Raw genomic sequence first — 14,392 nt, 5'->3', positions numbered from 1 at the left:
CCCATTTAGAACGTTTTTCCACTTAGTACACCTTCCTAACTGGTCCTAACAATAAATAATTCCCAACAATAAGTAATTTTCTCCCTCTCCCAGTTGCGGCCCTGCATCTATCCTCCAAACTGGTAATGCATGCATTTGAAGTTTAATGTATACATATTTGTGTTATAGGTCTGTGTGATTGCTGTGGCAACCCAAAGTTTTTTTCAAAGGAATAGCCAACTTAAAATTTGAAAACCTTAGAAAAATCATATTTTTAACCGATTACCATTGCACAATCACAGGTTCCAAACCAGGATTTTCACCAAAAGCGAAATTTGGGGGGGGGGGGGGGTTTATAAGTGGCCTCTTCCCTTCCCCCTGAAAATCAAAAGTTAAGAGAATTAAAATATTAGAATAAAATTATTTTCTGATACTATCTATTAATTTAAAATTGAGTGTTAGTGACCCAAAATTTCTGTGAAGAATTAGATCCTTTTGCCCCTGAAAAAGCCGATTCTACATATCGTATGCGATGTGAAGCGATGACTACCACATAGCAGCTGGATGACAAAACTGTGGATATTCAAGGTCGAGTTTTTACAGATTGTTTTTTTTCCACGATCTCTGGAAAGTATTACAATTTGAACTGGCATTCCAACCCTTTATGATTTAAAAAAATACAGATTTGCAATATTTTATGAACAAGAAGAATTTACGCTGTATAGACGCTGTCTTTGAATAGTGGCAGATAGCCGCGGAAGTACCGTAATTTCAGTATGTAACCAGAAGGGAGAAAATCCGCAGGGGAATAAAACTCAAAAATTTGACAATTACATGGCCTCCTATTCAGGGAAGCAACTAGATATCCCTCATCTTATTCTTCAATAACCCGCATGTATATCAATACAGTGTACAAAGCATTAAAACCACTTTTTCAAGGTCGCGCGTCATGATACATGGTGAAAAGTTAGGGAGAAGTTTTTCTTTCTACTTTTTTTTCTTTTTAGAACTAGGAAAGGACGGGTGAACAACATTTTTATGAGTCCTTTTCCGAAATTCCAGGTATTTGGCGCATTATAGAGCGTCAATGGCATCTCTGTGTTTACATTGGATTAATTGGCACATGTCTGGGAGATATGACTGAAGTGTTCAAAATTTGCAACGAGATGGATAGGATGGACCATGAATTATTAGTATACTGTCAATCGACTGCTTTTACAAGGAGACACCAGCATCGATTGGTAAGGGACAATTCTAGGTTATGGTGTCACAGGGAATTTTTCTCTAATAGGGTTGTTAATAAATGGAATAGCTTACCCCCGGAGGTAGTAAATTGTAACACAACTGACATTTAAAAATGAATACAATAAACATGTCGAGGTGAATCGAGAAGCTACCCATACTAAGAATAAGACAACCATATTTATCATGTATATATATTGTTTGTAATTACATTTTTAATTGGGTTACTGTATTTTTGAAATATATGACATCCATATTTGTTATGGTATCTTTTTCTCAGCCACATCGTTGGGCATTTTGCCTGTTGTATTTGTAAAGAATGTTCCTACAAGTCAGTCTCAGTGGCTGTCGTTCAGTCTGTCAGTCCACCTGCACTAGGGAGACACTTTAACACCCTTTATTGATACAATCTTGAAAGATATGATACACAAGCATATATATATATATTCCGATAGATAGAGATTGGAGAGGGGATGTTTAGTGCATCCTTTCCAACAGCTTCCAACATCCACCTTCAACAAATAATGATTCTTTTTTGTTTTATCATTACTGTATATAATTAGTGTGTGTGTGTGACAAATAATTCTTGCTTATATTCATTACATTATTTAGATTTTCTAACTTTTTTTTTGTCAAAATGTAGCAACCTTGTTTTATTTTTGAAAATTTTACAAAAATTAAAATCTTTTTTATTGCCAGAAGCTCAGGGCCTGGTGTGGTCACACCTGTTGCACATCCCTAAGGACAGCCCTGCATTCAATCTGCATAGGGAAAGCTGAAGGGCTCTCTGCAAAATGAATAAAGAAATGAAAAATAATTAGTGAAACTTCCTTAAGCAGCCACCTCTATTCCCAGCCAATTTTCTTTTGCAACCAGTTTTTCCTGGAACAGACAATAGGCTCCATAGACATAATACGAAAATCAGCTCTATTCCATTGCCATCTCTGTATGTGGCTGGGTCATCTTAAGAGCGTCATGGGCCCCCGGACCAATTGGTTTTTCTGAAGCCTTATCTGGAAAATTTCAATTAGTTCTCATTTTTGTGAGGCCCCTCTTCTTTCGAGGCCAGTGGACCATGCCAGGGTGCCGATATGGAGGGTGGGGTCATTGCCCTTCCAGCATCAAAGGTGGAGTCGACTGATCTAATGTATATGTGTATATATGAATTGACATCATCATTGTGCCCCCCAGACTTTCAAGTCTATCTCCGCCTATGCTGGGTGGGCGCATGCATTAATATGGCACTGGTATGTGATCAGCAGCCAACCTGTCTGCAGCCACTGAAATGTGAATTGTGTTTTTTTTTTTAGCCTGATTGGATTGTAGTATACCTTGCATTAAGGTAATTTATTTATATCATCTGAAATCACTCAGTATATAATTTATTTTTCCTTATGAAGGGGGGGGGGGAGTACTATGTACTCATTTATGGTATTCAATTATTCCATGATATGCTTGTATTTGTGTGTGGCAACACTCACAAAACTGGGAATAAAACCATGCAGATGTAGCACTCAGCATGGATAATAAAGTTATGTTTTAAGTTGCGGCCTGTTCTCTTTCTACCCAGAACCTTACATTGATTATATGTCAATGGCGACATACAAAACAAGCATAGACTGACATACCCCAAACATCCATGGTTTTTTTTCCCTTTCAATGCTGTGGATTGAGCAGCAGCTATTGCCTGACATGGTGTGGTCACACAAAATATTTATTTCTAAATGTTCCATAAGTAAAATGGGGCAGTAATTGCAATCATTTTGCCTTTGCACATTATGCAATTTGTTTAATATGTATGACTTAGCTTAGATATACCTTGTTGTTCATGGCGTTGCATTATGGATGGGCAACAGCATAGTTTTTTAAAAATGAATTGTGCACTAACCTCATACTTTTCTTTAAAGATAGTAACATTTCCTTCAGTTGAATTTCCTAAACATTGGCTTCCTGATGGTAGATCACTGCAGCTAGGAGATTTGCCTCTTAAAGCCTTTTTTTTTAATGGCGACTTGTTGTCAGCAGAGTTTGTAACTTCGTCTCTAAAAGATTGTGTGGTATTAGGAACATATGGTATAGCTGACTTTATCAAGCTTTTCAATGCTGAAACTTCTTCTTGCAATATGGTCAACTAAAAAAATTTCATAATTAAGCATTCAGAATGAAAATAGGTTTGCAATGCAGCACCAGAATTCAAATTAAGATATTCCATCTGCTACTAAAATAATGTAAATTTAAGATTTATTATCGTTAGCTAAAACTTGAATTGTTATGATAGCGTATGTAGTATGTCTGATAAGTATGTAGAATATACATTTTGAAATGAAAACATAAATGACAACAAAGTACACAATAAAGTTTTTACACATAATTATTTAAAAAATATATTTTGGACATGAATAAAATATTCCTATGTAGAGGAAGATGTCCTCTCCACTTGTTAATAGAATATTTTTTTGGAAGGCTGGTTAATAATTGCTAACCAGACTTCGCAAAATCTTGTACTAAAAATATTTCTATGTATAATAGTAAAAAATTCCAAAAATATGGTCTTTGAAGGAAGAAGTCTGAACAAAAGGAAGCAGCCATTCACGAAAGGAACAGGCTTTGAAAAGGAATTTTGTTCAGCTTTGGACATCACTGAACTCACCCATTTCACCAGCAGCCAGTGGATAAAGCAGACTGATATATGTGAAATCTTTATTTTTTATTTTTTTGCAGTATATGCAATGACCAATGCCATCTTAAGGCATGGGCCCACCCAGGCATGGCCCGGGGCCTTAAGAGAAAAGGGGCCTCACAAAAATGAGATCTGGTTGAAATTTTTGAGAATTTGCCCAGTAGGGCCTCAGAGAAATTACTTGACCCGGGGGCCCATGATGCTCTTAAGACGGCCCCGTGTAACGCATCGCCCATTTGGGTCTCGCATTACATGTTTCCAATGTCTCAATAACCCCCTAGTTAACTAGCTAACACTAGGTCCTTCCCCCGGATGAAGACCCGGTTGCATCAGTATGACTTTTTGTGGTTATGTTTAAAGTATGTGATCATTCATTGTAATGAAATACAATGGTTCGTATAATCCATTGTCTTGGTCTCAGCATCAATAGCCTTGCTGATATTGTAGGTAAAGTCTGGTCAGCTTCCTTCATGATTATAAAACTGTTGCCAACCAAAAATACAGAATACCCGAAATAATTGTTATGGTGTCGCAATATGCAAATGAACGGATTGATGTCATAGTTTTCCTTCCCAATGTGCCAGAGTAAACACATTCTTTCAGTGCGCCGAGAACATACCTGTTCTCGACTACTGTATATTCCTGGATAAACTAGAAGCATGGCATTCAATCTTTTAACTTCGTTCAGTTCATTCTACTCACTCCACTCAGTGGGGCTGATGGGTGAATAACCTCTACTAACAACTAGTTGTTGTTGTGATGTTACTAATGTTGTAAAAAGGTGATCTCTTGAGTAGGCTACTCCAGCTGGTCCAGGTAGTTTTTTTAAATATAGTCTTCTAGTCAACTAATAGTCATTTATCGTGCATCCTAATCAGTTGGAAAATGGTTCCTTGAAAGAGTCAGGTCATCCATATAATGCTACATCAAACTGCAGTTATGTACTACCAAGGTCTTCAATGTTGTGCCGATGATCGTTAGCACGTTTCGTCGATGGATGTGATTCAGCAAATTCTACAAATTGTGCAACTTCGGAAAGGTGCTCAGACTCCTATAGGTTCCTGAGGTGAGCTTTTTCAAGTGGTCAACCTCATCCGCCTCACTTGAAAATGGGACACTCTGTTTTCGACGTAAGACTTATGAGTAGTTCTATCATGTCTTGCTGATAATAGGAGTTGGTCCTCAACTGTATTGGGTGAGACCTTTCTTGTTATTTTGCGAATCAGAGTGTAGTTGTCGATTTCAGAACCAACATGTTTTATATTGAACTCTAATGTGTAACCTGTTTAAAATATGTTGTAACAATAAATGTTTTGATCTGGAACTTGACTAGTTCACTTATTATTGCAAGTTGAATTAATTGGATCCTCGAATCATGGGATTGTAGCTCATAATAATGCTACACCTGACAATGACTATAGGTGAAATTCACGAGATTCACGCGAAGGTTTTCTGCTATAGGTGTTGGTAGAGCGGCGGCTTTAGGTGCTGCTTTACAGATTGCCTTTCGCACACAGACAAAACAGAGTTGCCTTCTCTTTAACTCCCTCAAATGTATATACGAATTCCTCGTTATGGTAAAGATTAATGCAATTTTATAAAAATAAGTAAAACACCACAAGAAACTCAAAGACCCAATTTTTTTAAACTGATTTTCATAGTAATGAGAGTGTCTCTTGTAGCTCCGTAGTTCATTGCGGCCATCCATAGAAACTACAGACAATCCGCAGCAGTTGGCAACTCAGGAAATGAAAGTATCTTGAAATTCCTCTTCGATGCATATGTCATTTACACAGCAACAATATTGAAATCTCAAAAATCTCAACTCTAGATAAACTAATAATATTGCACACTAGAGTTCACATTAATGCTACGTTTTTGGTATCAGATGTCATAAAATTTCCATAAAGGCCAGGACGTTCTGAACAGTATTATAGGCTCTAGAGGCTTACGCAGGTAGAGCCCCCTCTCCATACCCTTCAAATGACGATTAAAAAATTATAAATATTTTTGTAAAAAGAATTAAAATACACTGCTGGCCACCGTAAATGCAACACCCTGAAGGAAGCATGCAAATGATATGAAATTTACAACATGCATTAGCGGAGGTGAGATATGCAAATGATTAGAATTTCAGCGCAGACGCACATCACGCGCGCCTGTGGCGCCACTTCAAAGCGCTATTTAAGGCGTGGAGATTTCGACGATTTGAAGTACGGCAATTGTGTTTTTCTTGTGTTTTTTTCAAAAAAACGATCAATTATGCCTCGTAGAAAACAGCGATCATCTTTTGATCAAGTATCCGAGTTCGACAGAGGAACGATAGTGGCCTACCGAGATTGTGGATTATCTTTCAGGGAAATCGGTAGTCGTGTTGGACGAAACCAAACAACTGTAATGCGGATATGTGATCGTTGGATGCAGGAGCAAGGGTACAATGGACCGACGTGTTCGATTGCATCCACCTCAGTGCACCACTTCACGTGATGACAGGCGTATTGTGCGTATGGCAGTGATGGATCGCTCAGCCACATCACAAACCATAGCACAGCACATTCAGTCTGTACAGCATCATCCAGTGTCTGCGCGTACCATTCGACGCCGTTTACAGCAGAGTGGTCTGTCCGCAAGACGTCCATTGCTTCATCTACCCTTGACGCAGAACCACAGATATCTCCGCCGCCAATGGTGCGATGAAAGAAGGATGTGGATGGCACAATGGAATGAAATTGTCTTTACTGACGAGTCACGCTTCTGTCCGCAACACCACGATGGTCGAATTCGAGTCTGGAGACACCATGGAGAGAGGATGCTGAACAGCTGCGTTATGCACCGCCACACTGGGCATTATGGTATGGGGCGGTATTGGATATCACTATCGCACTCCTCTAGTACGCATTGCCGGTACTTTAGAAAGCCAGCGCTACATCTCCGAGGTGTTGGAGCCAGTTGTCCTTCCTTACCTTCAGGGCTTGCCCACAGCCATATTTCAACAGGATAATGTGCGACCACACGTGGCACACATTGTCCAAAGGTTCTTCGTCAATCGCCAGATTGAATTGCTTCCCTGGCCAGCTCGCTCTCCGGATCTTTCGCCGATAGAAAACATGTGGTCCATGGTTGCTCAACGATTGACCCAGATTACATCCCCAGCTGCCACACCAGATCAACTTTGGCAACGCGTGGAAGCTGCTTGGTCTGCTGTACCCCAAGAACACATCCAAAGTCTCTTTGAATCAATGCCGAGGCGTGTGGCAGCGGTGATCTCCAACAATGGCGGCTACTCTGGCTACTGATTTTGGCAGGAACCACACTTCACAGAAGTCTATAAATTTAATCATTTGATGCTTGGTCAACATGTTATCTACAAAATAAATATTGTTGCGATATCTCTTGTCTTTCTTGGTGTTGCAATTTGGGTGGCCAGCAGTGTATATCGAAAGAAAATACTTTCATATGTTACCAAATCAATATCTGCCAATTTAAAATTTATTGAAGGTTAGTAACTTAAAATTTCTTTGAAAAGATTCCTTGTGCCTCTCAAAAGGTCAATCCTGTGTGCGCTTTTCATGGGCTCCAGAAAAATAAATTTTTCAGAGGCCCCCATCTAGCTAAAAATAACTGACTTCCAATTTGAATACTTACTCTCGAAAATTGTAACCAGATGTAATTGTCACAAGGCTCTCTTGGCACTTCCCTGAGGCATGGCATTGTATATGGATCATAAGTGGATCAACTGTGTAGTTTGATCCATCATATAAGCAAAATAAATGCTACTAGATGTAAATTGCAAATAAACTCAGAAAACATATCAGAGAGATTGAACCCAATGATTGCGATTAACCAAAAATAAGGAATGGTAGTCTCTCAATAATTTGAGTCCTGAAACTATGAGGTTCACGATATATATGCTGTAATTTTTCGAAATTCTTTCTCAAAACACTCTCACTCTGTTTTTTGCCAAGAATGTGTTTTGTTTCATTTTTCCTAGGAATGCCAGTGGTTTTAGTTTGAAGAGGACTTGCACTGTATCTCCGTCCATGACTAAAGGGGGGTCTTGATCCCTATGCCAGGGTCTTTGGTGGGACCTCAGACCAGAATTTTCCAGAGGTTCCTCTACAGCAAATTTAAAATGTAAAAAAAAATACAGTAAAACCTGTTTTCAACGGAACCTGTATTAAGCGAAAACCTGTCTTCAACAAAAAAAAATCTTGGTCCCGTGATTTTAATGCCAAAATACACATTAAAAAACATGGATTAAACGGAACCTGTCTAATGGGGAAACGGAAAGGAAAATTCTGTCCTCTTAATGGAAAATTTCACACAAACACTACACGGACAGTGTTTCACGATCAATATACTAAAGGATGTACAAACTGACCCTAACATGGTATATTCACACCCTCATTGAAAATTTCAGAAGAGTAAAAAAAGAACGTAAATGTGTCGTCAATTAAGATGAACAGTGAGGGGTGAAGTTTTATACAGATGCTGTGAAAACCTATAAATATTTAGTAATTATAGAGTACATTATGCACATTACTTTATTTTATTTGTATTTAAATTATTTACATTAATTTCAATTAATTTTCTTTCAATTACATACTAGATCATTCCATTTACACATTATGTCAATTGAACCTGTCTTAAGCGGAAACCTGTGTTCAGCGGAAAAAATCTCGGGTCTACTACGATTCGGGTCCCCAACGCAAGAGCCCCTGTTACAAAGAGGACATGGATCTTGGCAGCCCTGATCTAATGATTTTTTTTCCAATTGGTAGATTCATTAAATAGATAGATGGAAAATATGGTGTATATGGTTAACCTGGGGAGAATTGGCAGTATCTGATATTGTCAATTCTCACCAAAAAAAAACTAAATGTGAAGAAAGCCTGAAAGTAAAAATTATTAGCCTTTAAACATAAAAAAAATCACTGAACTGTATGGTTCAATAGCATGAAAATGGGTGGGGCACCAAAATTACTTAAGTGCTTAGGGCCTTCAAGTGTCTTAATCCGGCCCTGGAAGTGAAACTGTAAAAAAAAATCTTGCTCATCCCAAAAACTTGGTCATTTAAAAAAAACTATTTACAGTCAACTAGTGATAAGTCAGATAATTTGGTTTAAGTCAAAGTTTTCCCTCCATTCCAGAACCTTCAATATTATTTTAGTGTTAAAATTTTTCCTTAAGTCCAAGTATTTTGGTACGAGATAAATAATCTATCCTCTCAGTGATGAATTAAATGTGCGGCATACATAAATAAAGGGGCTTCTTTCTCTCCCTTTCCCCCGTTTGATTCCAGTTTTTTTTTTTTTTTGATAAAAGCTTACTAATGACAATGAACAAATTTTTTTTTGTCCGAAATTTGAATTTTTATACTTGAAAATATGCATGTACGTGTATATTGTTATATATATACATCTATATATATATTGTTATACATACATCTCTATATATATTGTTATACATACATTTATATGTATATTGTTATTAGAAATTTGAATTTCTAATAACAATAGACGATATAGATGTATATTTTCAAACATAGAAGTGAATTACCTTATTATCAATATGCCTGTAGTTGCCTCATATTAATTTTTTTGTATTAAATGCTACAGTTATGTGAGCATATATTTCAATATCATTGTTATAAAAATTTATCCAAAATTATTACTTTATTTTATTTATTTTTTTATTATAACTTTTTTGTGTTAATTATAATTATTTCATGTGTTTTTTATATTATTAATTAGTCGCTCTTTACAGGCTTTGATCTATGGATGACAAATATTGAAATCTGACTGTTACTAATTTTGGAAATAAATTTGAATTAAAAAAAAATTCACAGGCCCTTCTTGTTAAATTAATTCATTAATTCTAATCAACTTTAAAATGAATTAGTTTTTAATATTTTTTTGTTTTTTTATATTTGAAATTATTACATTTTTTTCATTCTTGTAAAAATTTATATTAACAATTAATGTAATCCATTGATATTGTTCCACACAATATCAATGGATTATAAGGGGAGAAACAATATATTTTCTGTTCTCCCTTCCCCTTTCATTTATTATATAAAATCATTATTATTTGTTACAATTGTGCTGAATTTTCTGTAAATATCTACTGTATATAATGTTGTAATTGCCAGTATGAGCCAAGTTGGCATCTTAGCGATTTTTCTCCCATTTCTTTTATAATACTGTTTTCTTAAAGAATAAAATATATTGATTGTTAAATAAAAAAATAAAAGAAACCTGGGTTTACAATTTGTTGCATGTCTGATCTTGTTAAAATAAGCAGTTCACTTCCATCCAGTTGGTAGTGAATTCAGTGTTCAAATTTCAGTACAAGTTTTGATTGTGTAGAAAGCTTTAGATTTGAAAGAAAAAGGAAAAAATTATTGATAAATAGGAAAGAAATTTAATTCTAAAGAAAAAGTTTGTTGTTGAAAAGTAAAGCATCCCTCCAAATGCATCATCAAAAATCTTTAAAAAAAAGGGCATCATCGATTTCATATATTTCAAAAATACAGCAACCCAATTAAAAATGCAATTACAAACAATATATATACATGATGAAATATTATACAATGCCCATAAGAACACTTATGGTTGTCTTATTCTAAGTATGGATAACTTCTCGATTTACCCCAACATGTTTATTGTATTTCTTTTTAAACGTGCCAATTGTGTTAGAATTTACTTCTTCCGGGGGGGGGGGGAATAAGCTATTCCATTTATTAACAACCCTATTAGAAAAAAGTTTACTGCGACACCATAGCCTCGCATTGTCCCTCACCAATCGATACTGGTGTCCCCTTGTAAAAGCAGTCGATTGGCGGTGTACTAAAAGTTCATGGTCCATCCTATCCATCCCGTTGAAAATTTTGAACACTTCGATCATATCTCCTCGACACCTGCGTTCATCCAATGTAAACATATTCAAAAAATAAAGTCTCTCTTCATAACTCAAGCCCAGTGTGCCAATAAGGACACGCGTAGCTCTTCTCTGCACCCCTTCAACCAAGTGTATGTGAAGCAGTTGATTGCCGGTGGTGTCCCAGAGAAACTCTCAGCATCTGGGGCTGATACTTGAGATATCAATTAATACCTCTCAATTATTCAACCCTTGTCCTCAGGTCGGAGTAAAAGATTATTTATTTAAATTAGGATGTATTTAAATTAAATATTTATAAATCAGTACATATGTTTTGTGCTACTACTCCTTGAGCGAGAGAGGAATGGAGAAAAGCAATAGGTCAAGGCTTACCCCAGGCTTTCGTCATCTTCCGCTCCTTCCACTTTTTTTACCCAAAAAACGGACAACCACCTCTCATCAAGACCTAGTTCGTTCTGCCTCTTTCAACCACCTTCTCTCGTCTCCTTTTCTTCCTGTTTCCCTCTCAATGGTTCCGTCTCCTAAATGTCACACCCCCTCCCCTTTGGGTCTCAGACTAGAATCCCCTACCTGGAATCTCGCTGCTGCCCCGAGGTCTACATACCAATGATAAAATCCATCTGTCACTCCTTCTCAAGGTACCACTTTCTATTCTTTTTCTAGTAATGTATATTTAACGCGTTTCGGTGCTCCTTCTCATTTAGCGCCCGGTGCAATTGCACCGGTATGCAAAATATGCAAATAAGAATAATATCAAGGAATTTTTATACGAACCGTACACCCTGATTGAGTTACATAAGGCTGTTTCGGTTCAGTGAACAGTGATTGCTCATTAAAAGTGCAATCAAGCAAAAATGCTGGTTTCAATCTGTCTATTGAGATTCTCGCTAGTTTGCCTTTCATGTTCACTGTATATACTTTTGTAGATCGTTCAATCACTTCATATGGCCCCAAATATGGTTGTTGAAGGGGCTTTCGTACGGTGTCCAGCCGCACGAACACATGGGAAGAAACAGCAAGTTCTTCATGAACCAAAACGTTGTGAGTCCCATGCCTTGAAGTTTGAATCGGATGTAAAGTGTATGTAATCTCGTAGAGCACGTAGAAATTCCGGCTGTGTTGGCTGAGGGTCGGAACTACGGAAGAATTCGTCAGGTAGGCGCAATGGTGATCCGTAAACCATCTCAGCAGCAGAAGTGTTGATGTCCGGTTTGATGCTGGCTCGGATTGTCAGAAGTATGGTAGGTAACACTTCAGTCCAACGTTCTGTGGCATCGCAGCGTATGGTGTAACGTTACCAATTGGGCCCCCGTGGAAATTGTCTTTATTCTAATCATTGTTTTACCTTTGTCTCCGGGATCGACCGGTAGGATCGTGTGTCCGCCGATCGGCCGCCAATTTGTTATGTTTGGTTGCCAGATTCAATATTATAATGTCTATAATATTTCCTTTTCTCATGAAATTATGTAAATCAGATACAAGCTAATACCGCACCTTCAATGTTGTGATTGGTTCTTCAGTGAGGCATTGTGGGAATGCTGCTATATAAAAGCCAGCTAGAGATGTGTGGAGTTACAACTTCCTTGCTTACGACCAAATCAACGATTTAATCAGTAAGGCGTCACGCCCTGCTATGGTGTGAGCTAGATCGTCTCATAAATACAATGTAGTTACAATAGTAGAAGTGTGCCTTGGCACTTATCCCGTCTCATCGCACGTAAGGTTTCAACGTCATCGTGATCCAGTGATCGGTTAGTGGCCAGGCAGGCTACCCGCGGACCTTCATTTCCAGTTCCATGTATAGTGGCTGAGCTTTCATCTCAACGTGTGTGTTTACACCAAAACCGTCTGAAGCTGGTGCCGACGAGTCTTTGGCTGTGGGGCAGACATCTGGGAGTATCTACCGGACGATGTGATAACACGTGAAAACCTGGACACGACGGTGAGATCGATTCATATTACTGTTTCATTGTGACAATGAGAGAAAAGCCTAACTGTGATAATTGTGATGAAACGTTAATTAATAGTTTAACATATAAAAAGCATGTGATAATTGTGATGACGTTGATTAATGGTTTAACAATATAATTGAATAAATGTTATAATTCTATCTAAACTTTGTCTATTTCATTGTTGTCCTCCCCTCAATGGTTACTGGGGGAAAAAATATTAAAGAACCGGGAGGTAACGACAACGATACGTTACAATGGCACCTTTCAGCTGCCGGTGGAACCTTTCAACGATGCCATTGGAGGCCGGATGATACGCTGTCGTGCGTGTTTTCTGAGTTCCAAGAAAACAAACGAATGCGCGAAACAAATCACTTTCAAATTGTCTTCCTTGATCGGTGGTAACCGATTCCGGAGCTCCGAATCTGCTGATCCAGCCAGAGTAGAATGTCTCTACGACAGTTTCTGCTTTTTGGTTTTCCATCGGGAAAGCCTCTACCCCAGGGGCGTAGCCAGAAATTTCGTTTGGGGGGGGGGACCAAAGTGACAGAACAATGGATTTGGCCATCTTTTTTCCCTTTTTTCAGTCATTTTCTCACATTTCGGGGGGGGGGGGGCAGACCCCCAAGTCCCCCCCCCCCCCGCTACGCCCTTGCTCTACCCACCTGGTGTATCGATCCACACAGGTAAGGCAGTAGGTGAAACCCCAAGAAGAGGACCAACAATGTCAATGTTAATGTGCGAGGATCCGCATTGCGGCAAAGGGTATGCACCGATGGAAGATCGAGTGTGGCGATGCAATTTTGAGCGTTGACACTCGATGCACGCCCTTGTCCATCGCGTGACACCTTTGCGAATGGAGCTCCACACAAATCGTTGACGAATAAGGTCTACAGTTGATTTAACGCCTGGATGAGCGAGGTTATGAAAGACCGTAAACACGTGATATCTGTGTTTTTCTGGTACATACGGACGGATAATTCCAGTGGATAAGTCACAAAAAAGTTCTGTACCCTGAGGATCGAATTTTATAGGTTTTATATCGAGCACCCCACCTGGTTGTCGGAGGGCTGTTAATTCAGCGTCTGTACTCTGTGAAGTAGCAATAGCTGCGTAATCAATCGAGTAAGGTAATTTAATTTAGGATAATCTGGAAAAAGCATCCGCTACAATATTTCGCTCACCCTGAATGTAACGAAAATTGTGATATATACTCTAAATGACGATGTTGTCTGGGAGAGCTGTTATCATTGACTTTGTGAAAAGTGTAAATTAGAGGCCTATGATCACTGTAGATCGTAAATGGTCTGCCTCCTAACATGTGTCTGAAATGTTTAATAGAACTATAAACAGCAAGCAACTCGCGATCATAAGTACTATAGTTCTTTTCAGTTGTCGTTAACTTTCGAGAAAAAAATGAGAGTGGTTCGACGACACCATCGGAAGTTTGTTGTAAAACAGCTCCGAGAGTGAAATCTGATGCGTCGACTGTCAACGAAAGATGAACATCGTGTTTAGGATGAGCCAAAAGCGTGGCGTTGGTAATAGCATGTTTACACGTTTCGAAAGCAGCAATAGTTTCCCCCGACCAGGCGATGAGAGATTTATCTTTTTTCTTCTTTCCTTTGCACAATTCGTGTAA

General features: G+C 38.2%; 1 protein-coding gene across 7 annotated transcripts in view; it reads right to left on the bottom strand.

Moving 5' to 3' along the window:
- The window catches only part of LOC149084773 (guanine nucleotide exchange factor for Rab-3A-like), a 199,237-nt gene that overhangs the window by 85,528 nt on the left and 99,317 nt on the right, over positions 1-14,392 (bottom strand). For all 7 annotated transcript variants that reach the window (XM_089232509.1, XM_089232508.1, XM_089232511.1 and 4 more), the window contains exon 6: positions 3,110-3,352. In XM_089232509.1, the coding sequence (XP_089088635.1) occupies positions 3,110-3,352 (243 nt within the window). The remainder of the gene's footprint in view (positions 1-3,109; positions 3,353-14,392) is intronic.

The sequence above is a fragment of the Pholcus phalangioides genome, unplaced genomic scaffold, assembly GCF_987345545.1.
Source record: "Pholcus phalangioides strain wild (caught in Gottingen) unplaced genomic scaffold, Ppha-v1.0 ptg000007l_1, whole genome shotgun sequence".
NCBI classification, from domain to species: Eukaryota; Metazoa; Arthropoda; class Arachnida; order Araneae; family Pholcidae; genus Pholcus; species Pholcus phalangioides.
This window is presented reverse-complemented; position numbering and strand designations above follow the sequence as displayed.